The sequence below is a fragment of the Vidua chalybeata genome, chromosome 3 (genome assembly GCF_026979565.1).
Source record: "Vidua chalybeata isolate OUT-0048 chromosome 3, bVidCha1 merged haplotype, whole genome shotgun sequence".
In the NCBI taxonomy this organism is placed as follows: Eukaryota; Metazoa; Chordata; class Aves; order Passeriformes; family Viduidae; genus Vidua; species Vidua chalybeata.
Window position 1 is genome coordinate 48,835,770 of NC_071532.1, and position 20,797 is coordinate 48,856,566.

The 20,797-nt window shown below is 38.3% G+C and overlaps 1 protein-coding gene across 1 annotated transcript in view; it reads right to left on the minus strand.

Moving 5' to 3' along the window:
- Positions 1-20,797, minus strand: part of UTRN (utrophin) — a 339,059-nt gene that overhangs the window by 225,614 nt on the left and 92,648 nt on the right. Inside the window, exons 17-28 of the mRNA XM_053936936.1 lie at positions 20,153-20,276; positions 18,330-18,417; positions 16,328-16,563; positions 15,883-16,063; positions 13,695-13,840; positions 11,075-11,287; positions 7,129-7,242; positions 6,174-6,329; positions 5,127-5,297; positions 2,746-2,925; positions 1,053-1,187; positions 390-539 (exon numbers count right to left, since the gene is read on the minus strand). Coding sequence (XP_053792911.1) covers positions 390-539; positions 1,053-1,187; positions 2,746-2,925; positions 5,127-5,297; positions 6,174-6,329; positions 7,129-7,242; positions 11,075-11,287; positions 13,695-13,840; positions 15,883-16,063; positions 16,328-16,563; positions 18,330-18,417; positions 20,153-20,276 — 1,894 coding nt within the window. The remainder of the gene's footprint in view (positions 1-389; positions 540-1,052; positions 1,188-2,745; positions 2,926-5,126; positions 5,298-6,173; positions 6,330-7,128; positions 7,243-11,074; positions 11,288-13,694; positions 13,841-15,882; positions 16,064-16,327; positions 16,564-18,329; positions 18,418-20,152; positions 20,277-20,797) is intronic.

The following is a 20,797-nucleotide window of genomic DNA, read 5'->3' on the forward strand; positions in this document are numbered from 1 at the left end:
ATTTCTAAGAGTGAAAATGTCACTTACAGTCCTCATTTTTGCAGATAGTGAGAAAATGACCAGTATTTATGGCAGTAGCAAAGCAATATTAAATTGTTAATATTGAACTGTTCCTTGATTTTAGAATTGCCTTTTTGTCAAAATTATCTAAAAAATACCAGGGCATCCCTGCATGCAAGCTTGCAAAAAAAACTTCACTTATGTAATGAAAAATAGAAACGCATCTTGCTCTTTGGACATTTTTACAAATTGAAAACAGCTGACTCCACTGAAGCTATTTATTCTTTTCCTGTATTGCAGTCTGGTACCTTTGAATTCAGCTAACAAGAATCATTTCATACTTGAGCTGAAAAATCCAGTCTACTTCAACCCTCACCCCAAGTTCTTACCAAGTGACTCAATTCCTCATAGCGGGCATTGAAAGCTTCCAATTTTTCACTGATGATGTCATCAAGAATCCCTCCATCAATCAACGTCTGCCCAAGTTCCCGAATCTGGGTTCGATTATCAGCTGGGTGACGCAAGACTGATTCCAGGGACTAGTTAGAAAAAGTTTTAAAGGTCAAGACACTGAATATTACTGTATTTTCAGAGTTGGACATCTGGTTGTATACAGAAGTTTAACACTTCAACAGTCTTGAGAGTGCTCTAAAAGCATAAATCAGTTATGGCTTAATTCATAATGGCACGTGGCATTATGGCACAGAGGTGATTTTACTTTAGATAATCAAACTTTACAACACTTTTTGCCTACTCTCATAATTTCATACTACTATAGCCCTGGAAGGAATTAACCAATTTACACAGGCCAGGAGAGAGTATACAATTTTATCACAGTACCAAGTGTGGCACTATCACCTACAGTAAAAGTCCACTTTTGGTGGAGGCTCTTACAAATATCCATTTTCAATTTTCAATTTGGAGTAATATGTTCATTTAATGTGAAGAATCAAAATATTCAGCACATTTCAGTATGCCACTGAAGTGCAGATTTTTTTTTTTTAAACAGAGCTATCTAAAAAATTAGTCATCTGATAGAATCATTATAATACCTCAAGGGCATCATTGACAGCATCCAATTTATCAGGTAGATTTCCTGTCATTTGTACTCTTTCTTCCAGATTGTTTAGCCAAGCTGTTTCTAAATCAAGATACTGAAGCAGCTCAATCCAACAGGACCATACTTCCTAGGAGCAACAGAAAAGAAAAAAATTAGCCTAGAATGCCAGGCATAGCTCATATACCTTATGAACAACTTAAACATATGTGTCTGAGAAATCACCTAAAAGAGACAAGTAGAAAATATTAAGAAACATGTCACAGTACAGTATGTTCTAGATAAAACAACATGCAGCTCTGTCAGGAAGATGCAGAGAAAGGAGCATAGCAGTCTCTAAACTATCATTGACATAAAGGTTCATATTACTATGTAAGAATGTAACAAAATGCATTGGATCCTTTTTGAAAGACAGGACACATACACTCTACCCCAGATGATAATCTCTTGTTATAATTTTTATTGGATTTCAACCTTTAATTTTTGTTAAATTCCTTTTTGCTGTTTTGGGAGACAGATCAGTAACAGGTCTATGAGACAAGTTTACTTATTTGCAGAAGCATCAAATACAATTATTAAAAAAAAGCTAGATGGCGTCTCATGGATTCCAAATATATCATTTCAAGAGAAAGTCATCTTGGAAAGGAGTAAAATGCATTTATGTTGAAGCTACTTATTCAGACATTTTCAGTGTCCTTCTCCACTTCCCTCTTGTGCCACCTGACTTCATTTTACAAAATCACAGACTCACTTAAGTTGGAAAAGATCTGAGAGATCGTTCACTCCAATCAGTGATCAAACATCACTTTGTCAACAAGACCATGGCGCTAAATGCACATCCACTCTTGCCTTAAACACCTTCAGGAACAGTGACTCCACCACCTCTCTAGGCAGCCCATTCCAATGTTTAATCATTCCTTCTGTGAAGAAATTCTTCCCAATACCAAACATAAATCTCCTCTGGACCAGCTTGAAGCCATTTCCTCTCATCCTTTCACTGGCCTCAGAGAAGATGCCAAACCCCACCTGGCTACACTCTCCTTTTCAAGCAGTTGTAGAGAGCAACACGATCACTCGTCAACCTCCTTTTCTCCACACTAAATACTCCCAGCTCCCTCAGGAGCTCCTCATAGCACTTGTGCTCCAAACCTTCTAACCTGCTTTGCTGCCTTTCTCAGCACCCCAATGTCCTCCTTTTAGTGAGAGGCCCAGAACTGGCCAATGCACTCAAGGTGTGTCCCACCAGCACCAAGTACATACAGAGGGACAATCACTTTCTCAGCCCTGCTGGCCACACTATTTCTAACAATGGCCAAGATGCCATTCTGAGCCATCAGGGCACACTGCTGGCTCACATTCCATGGGTGTGTATCAGCATGCTCGGGTCCTTTCTTCATTGGACATCTTCCAGCCGCTCTTTCCCCAGGCTGTAGCACTACATGGGGTTGTCGTGACCCAAGTGCAGCATCTGGTACTTGGTCTTGTTGAACCTCATACCTTTGGCTTCAGCCTACCAAATCAGCCTGTCCAGATTCCTCTGCAGAGCCTTCCTACCCTCCAGCAGATCAATACTCCCACCCAACTTGGTGTCATCCACAAATGTACTAAGGGTAGACTTGATACCCTCATACAGAACATCAATAAAGCAATTGAACAGATATTTCTAAGCAGAGCGCTATCATTCTTGCCTCCAAAGTGTGGCATTTCCCCCGGATCCGATTGCACAGTAGCTGGTAGTTCTCCAGCACAACATTCAACTCAGTCGCCAGGTCCTGACCACTGGACGGCACTTTGGTGGCCAACATCTTGATGTTGTCCTTGAGAATCTTCACCCTCACCTCCTTCTGCAACACATCCTCCTTCGCTCTCTGTCGAAAAAACATATTACATTATCAACCTTCAATTGCCTTACACTCAGCTACTCACCACTCAAATCAATCATAAGCAGTTTCACATTGGAGGTCTTGCTGCCAATGTATTTCTTGGGCCTGAACACAATAAAATACAGCACTAACTTGCATGGAATTCAGGTCATGTTAGCAAGTGGTGAAAGATCCTGTTTTATTAAGCATACAGATATATTTACCATTCATGGTTTGTTCTTTAAAAAAACTCATAACTCAAAGCAAAAAAAAATTAAGTTCAGTGCTATTTCTATGCTATCATGCAAATATGAAAAACAAATTAACCAGAAAAAAATAGACATTTGCTAAAAACAAGTATATCAAGAAGAAAAAGGTAGGGTGAATTTACAGAAATGATATGTCTCATAGCTCAGTAACTATCTCCCAAAGTTATCCAGGAAAGATGATGTAATTACCCAGGACACATGCAATTACAAAGCTGGAACCTCCCTCACAGCTGTTGGGTGTGCTCGAGGAACATACAAAAAGGACAGCTAGAATTCCTTCAATCTAACTACACTCAGAGGAGCCTGGCAACATATATACAGGGTAAGTACAGTACAACACTCAGCACACAGGTCTGGAGAAACAGTATTATCACTTGTCAAATCGTGCCTTAGCCAGAACTGAGGAAGAAGGATAGCTGGAAGACAGATCAGGCAGATCAGTCTGGGTCTCCCTGATGAGATAAATAAAAGGCTTCAGAAGTAGAGACTGTTCCATATCTTTCTTTTCAGGTTTCAAGAACAATTTTATGAAATTGAAATACCTCTGATAAATAAGGCATTGCACTACATAGTAGAATTTAGCACAATTTTTGTATATGTATTTCAAGATGTCTTCTAGATGTAAGGGAATAAAAAAGTCAGTTAATAGAAAGGCAAAGAATAGAAAATTTTGGAAATATATTTTATGGCAGGATTTTAAAAAACCACACAGCCTTATCTTAAACTTATTCCTCCTTAAACCTATTCCTTCTGTCAGCAGGAGTTCCACTCTGTTCAAATGACAGCATATGCAAAAATGAGCCAAATCCAGAGAGTGCTTTTTCCCAGTCCTAAAAGTAGTCCCAGGATAATGTTGTTACTGCAAATGAAAGGGAATTTTAAGTGTTACAATAAGCTTACAGGCTCACTGACATGACTGTCATAATATACATAATATAATCTGGATTTGACAAAGGTAAATGTGCTAAAAGTCTCACAGATTTGCCAATGAAAAGAAGGCTCTTTTTTTCCCTGTCTCGTGTTCAAGCCAACTGTCAGACTATGTGATCTCAAGTGGCTTCAAAGGATATGAATATATTAAAACTCTTGTTAAGAAACTGCTTCAGAAAACCCTTCAAAAGGGACAATTCAAAACTTCAAATGGCTTTGTTAAAGCACTTGTAAGGGAAAATTTTTTTTTTTACTCATCCATAGTATAGTGGATACTCATTTAAAAAGTGTACACAAATAAAACCATTTTGAAGATATGATTGAACTCTCAGATTAAAAAGCAGGGAGTTATTTATTCTGTACATGTAGCCAAGAAAATTATCCGTTCAACTGACAATATTATAATGAGACAAAAATATCTCCTTCCTTTCCATTTATTTGGCCACCAGACCCAAAAATAGAAAAGCAGGGACCAATATCACTCAATGATCCTTGTGGATCTCTTCCAACTCACTGTTTGCAACAGATGATGAACACATGATAGCCTTACTACACACCTGTTTTAAAGTGATTTTCTAAATGTGGAGTTAGAATATTTAGGGGACAAGAAACTGAGGTCCAAGTGATAGAAGCAGAAGAATATTTTCACAACCACTAATTTAAATAGAAATAAAAGGTGACACTATACCTTTCTCACATTTTGTCTCCTGAAAAATTTTGCCATATTCCTAATGTTTAATATGCAATATATAAAAAGCCTGACTCAACAGCTGAGCAAGCTGTTATTTATTATGAGCTCCCTACCCTTCATGGCCAAAAAGAACATCTGCTTTTACAGTTTATGCTTTAAAAATCAAAAATTCCACAAAGCAAAGATGAAAAATACCAGTAATCTTGTCATAACCTGAGCTCCTTTCCACAAATATAATTCCATAAAAGGTCAATCCCCAAAGCTTTAAGGTTCCGTTTCTCTTAATCAGGCCTCTACAATGAGCTGGCTTTGCTGACCTTCATTTCCTCTACTGCATTCTCTAGCTCTTCAGGGGACTTGTATTCAAAATCTTTCTCCAAATATTCTTCTTCAGCTTGGGTCATCCATTCTTGCATCTCTGCCAAATCCTTCTTCAGATTTACAGCTTTTTCCTGACTTTCAGACAGGCGATTTTTCTGACTAATGATCTAGAATCCAAGGTGGAGAAAGAAATAGCAGCTTTGTTACTTAAATGTCCTTGTACATGTGAAAAACCACAAGTCTTTGTTAAAATATTTTACTACCAAAACATTCTCAGGCCTTTTTAATTAACGGAGCTCTTTTCCACACACACACAAACTTATCAACCCTTTTTAGCAGATCAACAAAATCTAAAAGTGAGGGAAGGAGAAATATGACCTTTTTTTCCCCTTTCATTGAACATAAACTGGTAACAATCCCTGAAAAAAGTCAGACAGAATAAAATCCTCTTCTGATTACAAGTATCATAAAGTTAGATATATTATTATACTGAGCAATAAAGCACTTTTCAGGCCTCTCTTCTTTCCACAACCCAGATACTCTGGATTCTATATCAACAGCAAGGCTCTCCAACACAGATTTTCATCAGCAATTGCAACAAAATAAATATGTTTCTACAGACAGCAGAAAGTTTCCACCCAAAAGAAACTACCACTGGAGTGGTAGTCTATCTATAGCCTTTTCTTTTTCAAAGCTGCTTGGAAACCAATAAAAATTATACAGGAACAGCATAATATTCCAAACTTCAGAAACAACAGGAAAAGGTCAGATCTTCCTCCCACACTCTCCAGAAAGAGCAGCATAAACCCAAGTGAACAGATTAATTTTTAATTACAAACAATTGTAGAGCTGATTTTGTTCATTCCAGTCAGGTACCAAGAAACATGTGTACTCAAGTTGGGCTTCAGCCACTTTGACAGTGAAATAAGTAAAACGTTCTCATCCCACTGTTTCACTGCTTCACCTCCTCACAATCCTCACAATGCCACACAACCAGACAGCTGCAGCAACAAGCAAGCACTAGCAACATGTGGAGAACTCACCTGTTTGCTCAGCTTCTCCCACTGAGTCTGGCAGTCTACTAGCCTAGACTTTGTCCAAGTATTTATGCTCGCAATAGGCTGAGCTCTTAAAGCAGCCTCTACTTCTTTCATCTCTTTCAGTGATGGTTCAATTGTCTCCATTTCATTGATAAACATCTGCACACACATCAGAGAAAATGAATGTTGTTCTTCAGCAAGATATTACATTAATTTATAACAGTATCAATAATTTTGCAACTTTTAATTATTCCAGAAAAAGTTTTTGGAGTAGATCAATACCGTGATCGGATCAATACCAGACTGCTTAAAATAATCCTTCAGTGATTCAAAATATCAGAACTATGCAACTAAAGAACAAAGTACAGCTTGCCATACACAGCGTAAACATTTTCATATGTCAAATGTCAATATCAAAACAATACAAGCTTGAAGATTACATGCACTAAATATTCTGCTTTTTCTGGTGTACCTCAATTTATGTTCTTCTCCTGGAAACAAATATTTGAAGGTACACTGTAATTACTTACTATAAGACAAAATTCTACATAAATGTGATCATTATGTGACACTGACTAGCCAGGAATCTTCCTTGCAAAATTCTAAACTCTAGGACATTCATCAGTTATTTGCTTCTTAATTTTACTACCCTTGGAAATGTAATGCAGAAGTCACTTTTCACCCACAGATTCAATTCCGCAATCACAAAAAATTGGGAAAAATATATAAACCTTTTATAGAGAAAATTATGCCAACTTGTAGATAGGTATTTATAACTACAGTGAAGACCTTTGAAAAGCACAAAATATTATAGCTGCAAAAAAAGAAACCAACTCAAAGATACAACAAATTTTCTGGTGGGCTTAATGTGCTATGAACAGTACTTAATAATACAAGCAAAATAAAGAAAAGATGCTACTTGTTATTTCAAAAGACTCCTTATAAGAGCAAAACTCACCGTGCATTGGTCAAGTTGCCTTTGAAGTCCTTCAGTATCCCCTTGAACAGCCTTTTCTGTCATTAAGAAGTCTTTCACACCATCCATCCACTTCTGAACAACTTTAGAGTCAGTCTAAATCAAGTATAGTAAGGAACAGTTGATACATTGCTGTGATGAAGAACGTATGGCTGTTGCATTTCAACTTCTAGCAGCTTACAAAGGGTGTTCTACAAGCTGCTGGCATAGTCTTAGTTTTGAATCAGACCAACTTTTGTTTAGTTTTTGGGTTTGATTTGTTGGGCTTTTTTGGGGGAAGAGGGGCATCCCAAATTTCTCTTTTCTCAAATTTATATGAATATTAAATTCACAATAGTGATATTCTTCCATCCACCTGAGCAAGTGACACTGAACTGTTCCAGGCTATCTATCACACCAAAGCATAGGATCAGGTAAGGAGGAGAGCATGGCTTCAAGAATTATGTAGTTACTTTTCACATGAAGGACCTGGCTGAAGGCTAGAAATATGCCTAAAAACTATGATTTAAAAAAATGCATGACTGTTTCCACACTTGTTTGAAAACTGCACTGAAGGAAAAGAGAGGGCCCTATAAAAATACATATGTGTAAAAGAGGAGTGGATAATGCTAAATGTACTTTTCAGGTAGAAACCACACTGGGAAAGCCATTTGCATAAGCAAGACACACATAAAAAGAAAAAACATAGAGGATCAGACAAACCACTAAAATTTAAAAAAACAGACTAGCTGTTTGAGGCCAACAGTACAAATACTGTACTCACTAGAGCAACTCTTGGGGAAAAAAGTAAGCACACACCCAATTCAGAATTATGCAATCTAACAATTGGCAGTTGCCTTATAACCTGCAATGAGGTAGGGAGGGAAGGAGACAGAATCATTGCCATCTCCTTCCCATGCAGTCATGGACATTCAAAACCATCCTTACCAACTAAACCAACAGAGAACACAAAGAGGGATTTTCCTTCCCCTGGTTCAACCAACTTATGTGGTTGACATTTTTTATTAATATAGCTGGACTTCTTTTACTCAACATTTTTGGACTATTTGGTTGCAGTTTTTAATAGATGTCATCTATCCTGACACAATCACCATCATAGAAAAGTTCATCAGCTTCACCTTCTACTCTGCATGTCACAGAGGAGGAAAGCATACACTTCATTTTTGTAAAAGACTTACACTAACAGTTTTTTCAAGATCAATATGCTACACACTGTTTCTCAAAAATGTCTGCATTAATGAAAACTCATTAGATTAAGTTCATGTTTATTTTTAGATCAATGCTACCATTAGAGGTCAAAGTCATGACATTTTCTTCATTCCTTATCCATTTTGGGGGAATTTCCTGCAGATGATAAGCCTGAAAATAATTTTCTAAAGAACAGACCCTAGGATGCTTAACAGTGGACCATAGTTTAATGTAAAAAAAATATGTATTTATAAAGGCTGCCTTTTGACAAGGCACTTTACCACATAACTAATTTAGCCTTCTTATAATAAGTTATTTACATAAGTAGCTTAAGTGGGTCACTCAAAGTTAGACACATATTTAACAAACTTGCTGAATCACAAACCAAGCCTACAAAAGTTCAAGTAAATGCTCCTGCACTGCACAGGTAAATAATTATCAGTGGTCAAATAACCAGTGTAGGCTGTTGATGTACAAGAGTTCACAATTTTTAGACACGAACATCCTCATCATCGAATGGTCTGGGTTGGAATGGACCTTAAAGATCATTTAGTTCCAACTCATCAGCCACGGACATGGTCATCTTCCACAGGACCGCATCCAAATGGGCCTTGAACACTTCCATGAATGAAGCATCCATAGCTTCTCTGGACAACATGTTCCAATGTCTCACTGCCCTCACAGTAAAGAATTTCTTCCTAAAATCCAATCTAAACCTACTCTTTTTCAGTTAAGATCCCATTATCCCTTGTCCTGTCCCTACAAGCCCATGCAAAAAGTTCTCCTTCAGCTCTCTTGAGGAGAGAGAGCTGTGCTCTCTTGAGCTGAAGGTACTGGAATGCTGCTATAAGGTCTTCCTTATAGAGCTTCACTTCTTCAGGATCAGTTTTTGACATTTATTCCGAGCAGGAACAAAGATCAAATGTGCTGAATCTTAACTTTTTCACTCCTAGAAAAACCATATGATGTACAGCCTTGCAGCAGATTTAAAAGATCTGAGAGTGATACATAATCAAAGACTCAGCAAGCCATACATTACTAGAGGTATGATAACAGAATACAAGATTAACAGAATTTCTTCTAGGAAAAACAAGATGCAAAACTGATAAAATGAGCCTTGTCTACTCCTCCCATCACATGAGTATTACAGTCTCCCAGTAAGACATTACTCCCAGTTCATGTCACTAATGCATGCATTGTCAGCTTGGGGGAGCCTCTATCACATCACTAGTAACAGAAGAACCACCTAAGCAGCAGGAGTCACAGGCAGATCTGCCACTGACATGCTCATCAGACTAACAAGGGCATCTAAGTCATTGTTCACCTCTCTACTCACTGTTAAAATGAAAATATTTGCTTTTTTTTTTTTTTTCAAAAACCTAAATGTGAGGAGTGTTGTTTTGGGAAATGTCAATTTTTAGAGGTGATTTAGGAAAAAAAAAAAAAACATTAAAAATAAACTTATACTTGCATGTAGTTGAACATAAACCACATGTCCTCCAAGCACTGACATGCACTTTTTTTTTTGTCACCCCCATGTACATTTTTTTTCCCCTTTAATAGCCAGGTGCTTCAACTCCTCTTTTAGCCAAGGAGATCCTGCCCAGCCATTCTCTAAACTGATCTTGTATCTCTGGTTTGGTGTGCACCAGGACCATACACCAATGCTGCCATACCTGCAATCTTTCCTGCAGTACAAGTTACATCCTGGTGTACCCAGTGCTGTCCACAGCATTTTTATTCAACTTGTCATTTTTATTTATACAGTATTAGACTACAAAAATCTCTGTATAGATAAGTACCAAAGGAAAAATCAGGGAATATAACACAACTGTCTATCCACTGACAGCTTCACAAAACATTTAGAAAACACAGGAATTGTGTACTCAAAAATATAGTTCATAAAACAACACAATGTAAGACCAATATTTCAACACATAGCATCAGTACGTATTTCTTTCATTTTCAGTTACTTAATAATTACAATAATAGTTTAATATTAATAAAGCAACTATTTAGTCATTGCTTCCATTGTCTCTTCTGCTAGAATTTACTTCTTAACTTCTGTACTTCCTTTTAAAGTAACAGGAAAGTTTCTAGCATCTTGCTCAGGACATAATTCTGTTCCCAGAACAGTGAGATCTTCTGTCTTGAAGGATTTCATAGGCATGTATATATCTTTATGAAATAGGTAGGAGGGCTGAGTAACCTTAATTTTTTAACTGTCCTTCCTGTCACTTCAGAGGCAATGGTTGGAACTGGAAAAGTCACTGTACCCAAGCATTTTCCTTACTACCTTTTCTAACTTCCTTGTACTAATTCTTCATGACTACTCACCAAAACCCCACTTGAAGGGGCAGGTTTTCTGTAGCAGGCATGGAATTACACTTTAAGACTAGTGGGCATCTGACACCAATCACACTGAAGATCATCAGCCCCTACTGGGATTAACAGCACAGCTGGCATATCCTTGACCTTAGCATAACCTTTACTTATGGAAAGAGAGGGACACTAATTTTAAGTGAAAAGTATTTCTGTTTGAAGACAAAATAATATCCTGGGCACATTAGAATTCCACTTCTATGCTGCTACAAATATACTATGTATGCTTTCAGCCTCTGCCGAACATCAACATTCCACTTCTCAATCAGTTTCATCTGGACTCCTGCAGGAACACAGAGGAAGCTCTATAAAGCAACTGAGTTATGCAAGCCAAAAATAAAAAATCCTTTCACTTTACCTCAAATATTCTCAACTTGGGCATAATTTCCTCCAGTAGTTTAACATCTTTGGAAATCTTGAGCTTTAACTTGTCCCACCGTCCCTGCACATCCTTGAACTCCTGCATATAGGTGTTTTTTATGTCCAAAGATGCATGCTTCTCCAAAGCCTTTGTTTCTTCAGCAAGTTTATCTACCCTGGGCTTCTGGGCTTCCAGTGTCTCACAAACTGTCTATAACAAAGAAAAAAAAAATGCCTCCTTACAGTATTAGACATACAATACGTACAAACTCACATACAAGTGCATGTACATCAAAATTTTTATCATGCAGAGGGTAGACTCAGTGAAGAGTGATACACTCCAGTTACAGTAGTTATTGAGGCAGAGACGTCCAAACAACCTTTTAAGCAGCAAAAGCCTCAGCTGCTGTACTGGTGCAGCAGCAGAGACTACAGAAGGGGTAGCAAAGTTTGGCCTCATAGCTCAACATGCGCAGGCATCTATGCCTCTCGTGTGCCACACGGTACTGGCACTCAATCAACAGAGCAGTGGCTGTGCCACGCTGCACTCCCAGAGCAAACTGCAATGCAGACAGACCAGGACACCTTAGTATGTTCATTCCCTCCACAAGTTTGTTTTTTAAACACACATGTAAACTGGCTGAGTGTGTTCTTCCAAGTTTTGTGAAGTTAAATATACTGTCTTAGTTGCAAAAAAAAGCTCTAGATACTCAATTTTTGAAAACTACTTTCCCAGACGTGATACAGGGAAGATACATTCTGAGTATATTCACTGTGACATTGCTGATATAAAGAGTCACTTGATTTGAAAGAGCTGATTTACTAATATGAAAAATAACAACTGAAGATATAAGCCAACACATGAAAAATGCTGCCACTTCATTGAACTCATCATTTTGATTACTGTGCTTCAAAGTTGCTTAAGAGAAAGTCACAATGAATACATGAAATTATTATTCATTTAATAGATTTAATTTTCTAGTATATACACTTAATATATACAAGCAAGGTGTGTGCATACATATTTTGCTGCATTTTTACTGAGGAAGACTTTTTTAAAACGTTCATGTCCTCAAATCTACTTTACATTTATTGTGGTTTTTTTCCTGGAAAATTCCTGTAAGATGGGTAGAGAAGTAGCAACGAGACTGGGAAGAGGAATGTATGTTTCAATGCCTGCTATAGTGCAGAGAGCACTGAACAATCCCAAGCTCCACAAGCAGATACTCACAGAGAGGTTTGTTCCCCTCTCCTGTCACATTCTAATGATAAAGCGCCTACACTAGCTTAGTATGTCCTTTCAGGGTAATTAGCCTCTGAAGAAAACTGGGCAGAGGCGGGAAAAGACAAGCCTCCAAAGGCTAAATGCCACTGCAATTCACGTAGCATATGGACCAGAAAATCTCCGCCAAGTTTAAAAAATACAGAAGCAACACTAAAGAGAAAACCAAAGAATCAAAGCTTGTTTTAATCTCCTGGTTCAAAAAAACCCCAAAGCACTAACACCTCTATTTACTGGACTTCCAAAAATCATTGCTTTGCTAAATAGAGAGGGATATAACAACCTCTCTGCACCCAGCAATCAGAGCTCAAGAGCTCCTCCAGAGTCACCTGCAGCCTTATTAGACCACCACACAGGGGAAAACACATGCTTCTGAATATGGAGGATGGTGGAGCAGGCAGGGAAGTATTTATTGAGTTTTTTCAAACAAACAAAAAAAATTGGGGGAAAATACTGAAGATGCAGAATTCTCTCCCTGGAGAGGGGTCCATCCCTGCTTCAGTATCTGGTATTAGCAAAGTAGCTGTCATCTATAAATTTTTGTCTACTTTATAAGTAGACTGCTGCTTCCCTTTGATAGGCAGTCTGGAGGTCAAAGAAGTACACTTACTCACTCCAAATACCTGAGCAGGATGGGTTTGTTAACCAGCTGACCCTCAAACAGTTTAAGCAGGCAGACCCTTCACACCTGGGTGAATATATTTACCCAGTGCTTGGAGGGGAGGGTGGAAAGTCTGCACACCGCAGTCCCTTCGGGAGGGCAGAGGCAGAGTCAGAGCATCCTCCTTGCTCCAGGGAGGGACATGGCCTCCCAAGGACAGAATCAGGCCGGGCACAGGCATGGTGGTGCAGCTCAGGCAGGTGCAGCTCCCAGCTCCTGGTTTTCCTTACAACTGCACTTGGCAACAGAGGAGCAGACCTTGGGTCAGATCACCAACCTGATCCTACCCAGCCTCTAGAAGGGGGATGCTCTTGGGGCTCTAACATTTGTTTTGCAACTCCTGAGCACAGGAGGCACACACACACCAGAGAGTGCCTGGGGAAGCCACCAAGGCTGTCTGAGGTCCTTTTCCCTGGCTGAGCAGTCACAGCTCTCTCCTGGCACAGGCAGCAAGAGAAGCTGTGAAGTCCTGCAGGCTCGGAGATACCCAGCCCTCACCTGGACATGTCCCTCAGCAGCCTGATAACCCAGCAAGCCACCTCCAAAAGTGGTTTCCACACCCACATCCCTTACACCCCTCTGAGCAGTGTTAGCTACCCCACTGAAAGCAAGGCAGGAGAACACAGGGTGACAGCAGGGGGTAACCTCCTTACTCAGTGCAAAGGTGAGAGTTACCTTTGCCCGCTGCAGGGCGTTCTCCACCTTGCTGGGCTCACTCAGGCCACTGGCAATGGAGTGCTCCTTGCCCTCCAGCTCGCTCAGCACATCCTTCAGCTGCTGCAGGGATTCCACGTACTCCCGGCTCGGCTGGCTTTCTGTCTCTGGTACCATGTAAAGGAGGAAGGAAACAAAACAAAGTAAGAATATGCATTTGAACCCAAATCATAGGAGATGTGAACATAATCAGCTTTCCAAGAGCTAAAAAACTCTTCAACAGATAGCATTGTTTTTCCTCTAAAAATATTAAATATATAACATACAAGTATATAGAATATAATAATAAATATGCAATTACAACCTCCCAAAAATTTTACAAACTCAATCAATTATAATCAAGAATAACTGCACCAAACAGGATTTTGCCTGTAAGTCCGGTACTGTGGTATGCACATTCTCTGGCCCTGGATTCCTAAGCAATTTTGTTACTGCCCCATCTGAAAATTCATCTCAGCCTTGTTCTGACTCACCAGGTAGCTTTTCAACAGCTTACTGTCATAACTGTCCTACCTTTTATAAAAATGAGGCCACCCTTTTGAGAGAATCAGAGTTATCCAGCTCCCTTTTCTCAAAAAGCCAGATCAATTTAAAGAGGGGGGGAAATTAATAAGACCATATAGGTGCACTGTCACTAAACTACAGAAAATCCTGAAGGAGAAGAAAATAGTTAAGATAGTTGCCCAGTGACAAAAATATTGAGTCAAATCCCATCTAAAATATGCCCATATAGTTGGGACTGAGTAGCTTTCCATGGGGGAATTTTTGGTGGCTCAAAGAAGAGCCATAAGGAGGAGCTGGCTTTCTGTCAGTCAAAGCCCGCCAAGTTCACAAATGCCGACGTCACACCACTAGTTCTTTCCACCGGTTACATAGCTCTGGAAGTTTTTTTTACCTTGTAGCAATTCAAACTATGCTGTAAATAAACAGCTAAAACCCTGAACTGACATTTCCCTCTGTTCGTTGGCATTATAATTTCTAAGGCAATATAACTTCTCTCAGCAGGTTGTCTCATTCAAAAGACACACAAACACGAAGTTAAGGTGTTAGAATATATACAGTGTTTCTACCAAGCAATAACTGGTTCAAGCAGACCAGTAACACCTCAAGTGATGAATGACAAAAAAAAGGAGTATTTTTGTCACATGATATATAGTTACCAAAATACCAATAAAATTACTCACAAGTACATGAACTCAAAACAGCTATAAAATAATAACTAGTCACAGTAAGAATGAAAACATACCCTTGTAATTTGAATATGGCTGACAGATACTTCATTCATACAGTTTTCTGCACGCATATAATTGAAGTATGCAGGCCTGGTGCAACACATTATATAGATGGCCTAACAATTTAGTAATTGAGCCTACTTTTACTACACTCAGAATAGAGTGTTAATGCTCTTCCATTCGAGGCTGTTAATAAAACACTTCCTCAAATTACTCTGAAACAAAAACTAAGGAAAAAAAAAATTCTTGCAAGTCTGTGCTGTTGTTATTCAGCTGTAAAGCATTACCAGAACTACATATTTCATGCACTACATTTAAAATTCTTTAAAAAACAGCATGACTGGTTTGAATGCTTATAATGAAATTTTTAATGCAAAAACAACCCAAGTAGAAACTGCCTGAAAAGCAAGCCAGATTCCAAATCACTTCAAAGATGAAATTTCCAAAAGGAATTATGTATGACTAATGTGCTCAAAGCTATGAAAAAGAATAAATTTCACATGCACACTTTCATTTTACAATGTTCTTCTAATCTTCTACTTTTCATTTCTAGAATTTCATTATAGAATATTTATTTCTGTAAGTGTCAGAGAGAGACAGATTTTGGAGCTTTATTATCCACCTTAAATATGTCTTGCTAAGTAGTTAAATGAGGTTTCAGGGATGTTGCATCCTTGCATAATCGTTTTAAACACCATGGAATGATAGATTTGTGAATTGTGCACAGAACAGGCCATATTCCTCCAGGTAAATAAAGTAATTTTGTCAGTTTGACACAAAGCCTAGCATAAACATTACAAAAACTCCACCAGAATTCAATGAGTTTTTCAGTCAGCTCAAAACAAACAAGAAACAATCAAAACACAAGTAAGCAGGAGGTTTTATGCTAATATACATATTTATGCTTATTTATTTACCTTTTTTCAGCTGTTGGTGACATTCCTCTAGTTTCTGATGAGTCAATTTGAAGTGATCAAGAAAACCACTCAAGTTCTCCTGAATGAAATTTGGAGACATGGGCTGAGAGGTGAGTGTCTTGCAGGTGGCTTTCAGATGTTCCAGCTGTGGACTCAGGCTTACAAGGTGAGTTAATTCCTGCTGTAAAAGAAAAACCAAAACCAATATTCATACTTGCCCTGTAAACACAAAGATTTTAGTACACTACTACAGCACAGCTCATCCACATTACTAGTGACAACACTAAAGTACTTCTGTGACAGAGATTCCAAAATTTTCCAGTCAAATCAGGTGCCCTGCATGCCTTAGAAACTGAGTTATCTTACTGACTAGGCCAAGATCTGCTGGGGCATCCTGTGCTTCTGAGAGCTTCCAATCACAATTAACAAGTTTGGCCAGACTTACCTGACATAACTCTTTCAGGACTGCTGACGACTGGGATGCTGAAGAAGAGTAATTTTTAAGCCAGTCATCCTTCTCAATTAAAGTCTTCTCAAGCTCATTCATTTCCTTTAAATAAGCATTTATATCTTCCTGGTATTTTATCTTTCTAGCCACTTCTTCTAGATTTTGAACCACATCTTTCCACCCCGACAAAATTTTCTCCATCATAGATTTTATATCCACTGTAGGAAGTCCTTCTACAAAGATTATACAAATTATTGTTATATTAACTGCAACACACTTTCATTAACAGGCATTTAAACCTTTCCTATCTTCAAATACAAGTGCACTTTCACATTAATATACAAAACACTTTGATTCCAAGTCCAATATCTATAAATCTATGCTTATTACTAGCACCATTTCAGCTTTATATTTCTAGTAAATTGTAGAATGAGATACTCTAATTTTGAGGAAAGACACAGAGAGGATTTTTTTTGCTGAACCACTCTAGCACAAGTAGAGCCCAAACCTCTGGTCAGGGCAGCCAGCCAGCTTTCACAAGAGCACTTGATGACCCTGCTCCACAGATGTGCTGTGCTCACACACTGGCCATAGGCTTGGCACACCAACACCACAGCAGCTGCAGCCACAGGGGAGGAGCACACAAAGACCAGTCACTGCCAGTATGGCACAGCCTGTTCCTGCCCCAGGGTAGACATTGATGTAGGCACAAATGTGCCAGTGCTGTGCATTATTCCACACAGGTGCTGCTGGGCCTCAAACTGGAAAAAGCCTGCAAGCCTGACCTGGACAGAACATACTATCAGACCCTAACAAAACCAGGGGGTGTAGATTGGTTATTTTCTAGAGATCCAAACCTTTAAGATGACAATCAATTAGAAAGTAAATTCGTGACCTTACTCTTAGCTGATAAAAAGCAGCTTTTCAACTATTTATTTCTTGTTATGGTTAACACATGCTGGTTTCATACCATGACCTATCACAGCTAAAAGGGTTTGTAGAAGAAAGAGGAAGGGAGCATTAATTTCTGTTCGTATTTGAAAACAAAGAACAACTAAAAATTTTTAGAAAGTAAACTCCAGGTCAAATCAGTGGCTTTCAGCCATCAACTTCAGGGCAATGGCACCCACTGTAAAAAGCTTCAGTTGCAGTAGGCAAGGAGGGGAGGACTGGACACACTTAGTAAATTGGGGCACATGAGCAAAGCATTGGACTACAAAAAAATGTGATTGCTGAGAAATCCAATGGAATTCAGCATTTTCCAAAGGGATGCTGGTCATTATGCAGGACAGTGATACCATCCTCTTTCCTGGTCAGAATGCTACCAGTGATGACAACTTCACCAGAAGTCAAGTGAAGATCTAAAAGATTGCCTCTAGATGATATGAACATCTCTTTTATAGAGATATCATTCCACTGATGGAATTTTTTCAATATGAAACAAGATTTTGGCAAAGCTTAAAGATTCACCTTTCATGGATGTCAATTATACAATCCCATGGATAAGGGTTTTAATTGGCAATCATTTTCCCAATCCTATAGACTTCTCTCTTGCCTTTGAGCCATAGATTGTGACTGCTTCATTAAAAAAAAACACAGTTTTTACAAAAATAGGTAAAACTATGAACAAAAGAGATAGACACATAAGTATTAAGTTTAAATTTGGCTTCAAAATTTTCACTTCTCTGTAGCAGTTGTTTTAAAACATTTACTTAAAATCAAACTACTTCCTTGAAAGCATGTAACTAGCATTGTTACAGAAATAGAAATAATTTCTTAAAATACCCCTTAAAAGACTGCAAATGAACACATGCACGTTAATAATATTGCTTTTCTAAAAGCTTTAATTAAAAAAACACATAACTAACTAGTAACAGTAACAATGATCAATGAAGGAAAGAAAATGGAGGGAGAAGGAAAGAGATAATGTATTTCAATATTATTTCCCAGCAACTCAACTGATTAAATCACAAAAGAGAAAAACATCCAAGTTGCTTACCCTTTCCCATTTGATCCAAAAGAATGTGTCCACTTCGTTTCAGTTCATCTAACTTCTGGCTTTTTTCAGCTCTTTCTTTTTCAATCACCTTCAAAGTGAATCCCAAAAGAATATAGTGGCAGCAAGGATTATTTTCCTTGACTTCCCTCTTTCACTCAGTAATATCTATTTTCCCATTCGACCCAAAACACATCATTGTCTTAGATGCACCACCTTCTAAGCTGCATGTTAGTTCTACTTGTGCAGAAAACAAATGCAAATGGAGTCACCTCTCACAAGTAGCAGGCATGCAAGAGATTAGTACTACAGCGCCAGGAATAAATACTGTTTAATGGCTTGATGACCCCAACAGTGTCAAATAAGATATTGGGACAGCAGTTAAAACAAGTCACTTGTGATCAAAAATACAGCTGCAATTCTAAAGTGAGCCAGTGGAGAAGAGACCTTCTTAATAGCCCCTTAATTTCTACAGTTTCTACTGTGATTTCTAGTAGAAGGGATCAACAGACCTTTTCCCTAGATGTCCAAACAGCAAGAACTATAGCACACCAGTAATCCATTCTCATAAGCTCTAGTGCTTTACTTTTACAAAGATTTGGAGAGGGAAATTATCCATGACTACCAAGATTTTTAAAGGAAAAAGCTCCTCCCACAAGTTATACATATTGGGGAATATTCCTTTGTGAGTCAATAGGTAGAATACATCCACAGAGGAAAGACGAGTTCCCTGGCCAGAAAACCGTAACTTCAATATCCTCTGTGATTACAACAAAGCATCACCAAACTAAAATCTTTTTGAACCTCATGTCAAAGGTCATCACTCTGGTTTAGGCTTCCTACAGTACATTCAGAAAAATGCACTTATTTGCACAGCTGGGAAGAACAAACTCTGTCCTAACCACTTATAGCCCAATCATTTAAAAACAGTACTGTTCATGGGAACCTGGTGTTCATCTCAGGACCTCTTTTTTAAAGAGCTATAAACATTCTTAAAGATCTATAAATAAAATATTGGGATAGTTGTTTTGTTTTTTATTTCCAACAGTACTGCTATTCCAAACATTCCTACTAGCACCATTTTCCACAAGAGCACTATGGAGGAGTCTCTTTATAGAGATTTTAAAGTATTGTTTTTGATTTCAAAAGCAGATTCAAGTCCTGCTAAAGCTCCAGTAAGTCTTCATTAACAAAGAACACTCAAGAACCATAAAAAGACAAGAATACATTCCTGACAAGGAATAGAAAATAAAATGGTTATTTCACAGCTCCCACAAGATTCTGTAAAATTATGTAATCTGTCTTGCAGGTCAGCAATACTGTACAAAAGTGTAACAATCAGATTTTCTCCAAAATTAATAGAGCTAACAACATGTCCAAGCATTATAACAACAAACCATTTTGGAGCCTGGGCAGTACAGTGTTTGAGGAGTGTCACAGCATGATTCAAGGGGTCTCTGAGCACCCCACTGGCCTATCTCTACCAAAATTAGATAAGTGGCATCAATCAAGTCCATTTCCAACTGTGAAACATTAAACCAAAATATGCTACTTAGTGTAAAAGATCCTGAAGACAGACATTTTTCAGAACTCCAAGGGAGACATCAGTAATTTATGTTTTTAAGATTTCCTGTGGACTATGCAACAACACCAGCAAAAAAAATGTGTCCAGCTGGTCGAAGATTTCCACGTATGCTCAGTTCTGAAACTATGTAACTGAGGGACTTAATCCCCTCAAAGCATGCGGATCAACTCACACCTCCAGCTAACAGCCAGCATAGATACAAAGAGTATTCACTGAAACATGCTCTATCTCCCCATTTTACCTTCAATTTTTCTTTCATGCTTGAAGTCTCTCTCATCTTCTTATGTTCTTTGATGTCTGCAGCCTGAATGGCAGATTTTGATTTTGAAATCCAGTTCAAGAGCTCAGTACTTTCAGCATCAAACCTAGTTTAAAAGGTCAGACAGCAGTTCGTTTTTTGGTTTCAGTCACTATGTCTTAAAAATCAAGAGTCTTAAAGTTCAGCACGTTATTCAACCCCAAACCAGCAAGGCTTTACACAAAATTCATACTCCTCATATTACTACTCACAAGAAGTAGAGACAGACTTTTAAAAGCCTACCATAATAAAAATTATCCCCACAGTATCAGCCTTCAGGAACAAATTGAGAATACATGGTGCAATTTATTTTACGCATAGCTTCACACAAATTGTAGCCATTTCTTTTAATATGTTACAAAACAGATCTCTCAATGCCAAGTATTTTGAAAGTAATAATTAGACCTCAGGAACAAAACAAGTAAGAATTGCAGTTCTAAGTTTCAAAAGTCTGCAACACTATTTTGTCTGAAGGAAAAGCTAACAGTGGCAATGACAGCTGACAAACATTTCTGCACACTTAGCTGACAAAATATTAACTTACAGCTTACTGGTTTTGTCTACAGTGTACATGTCTATACTAACAAC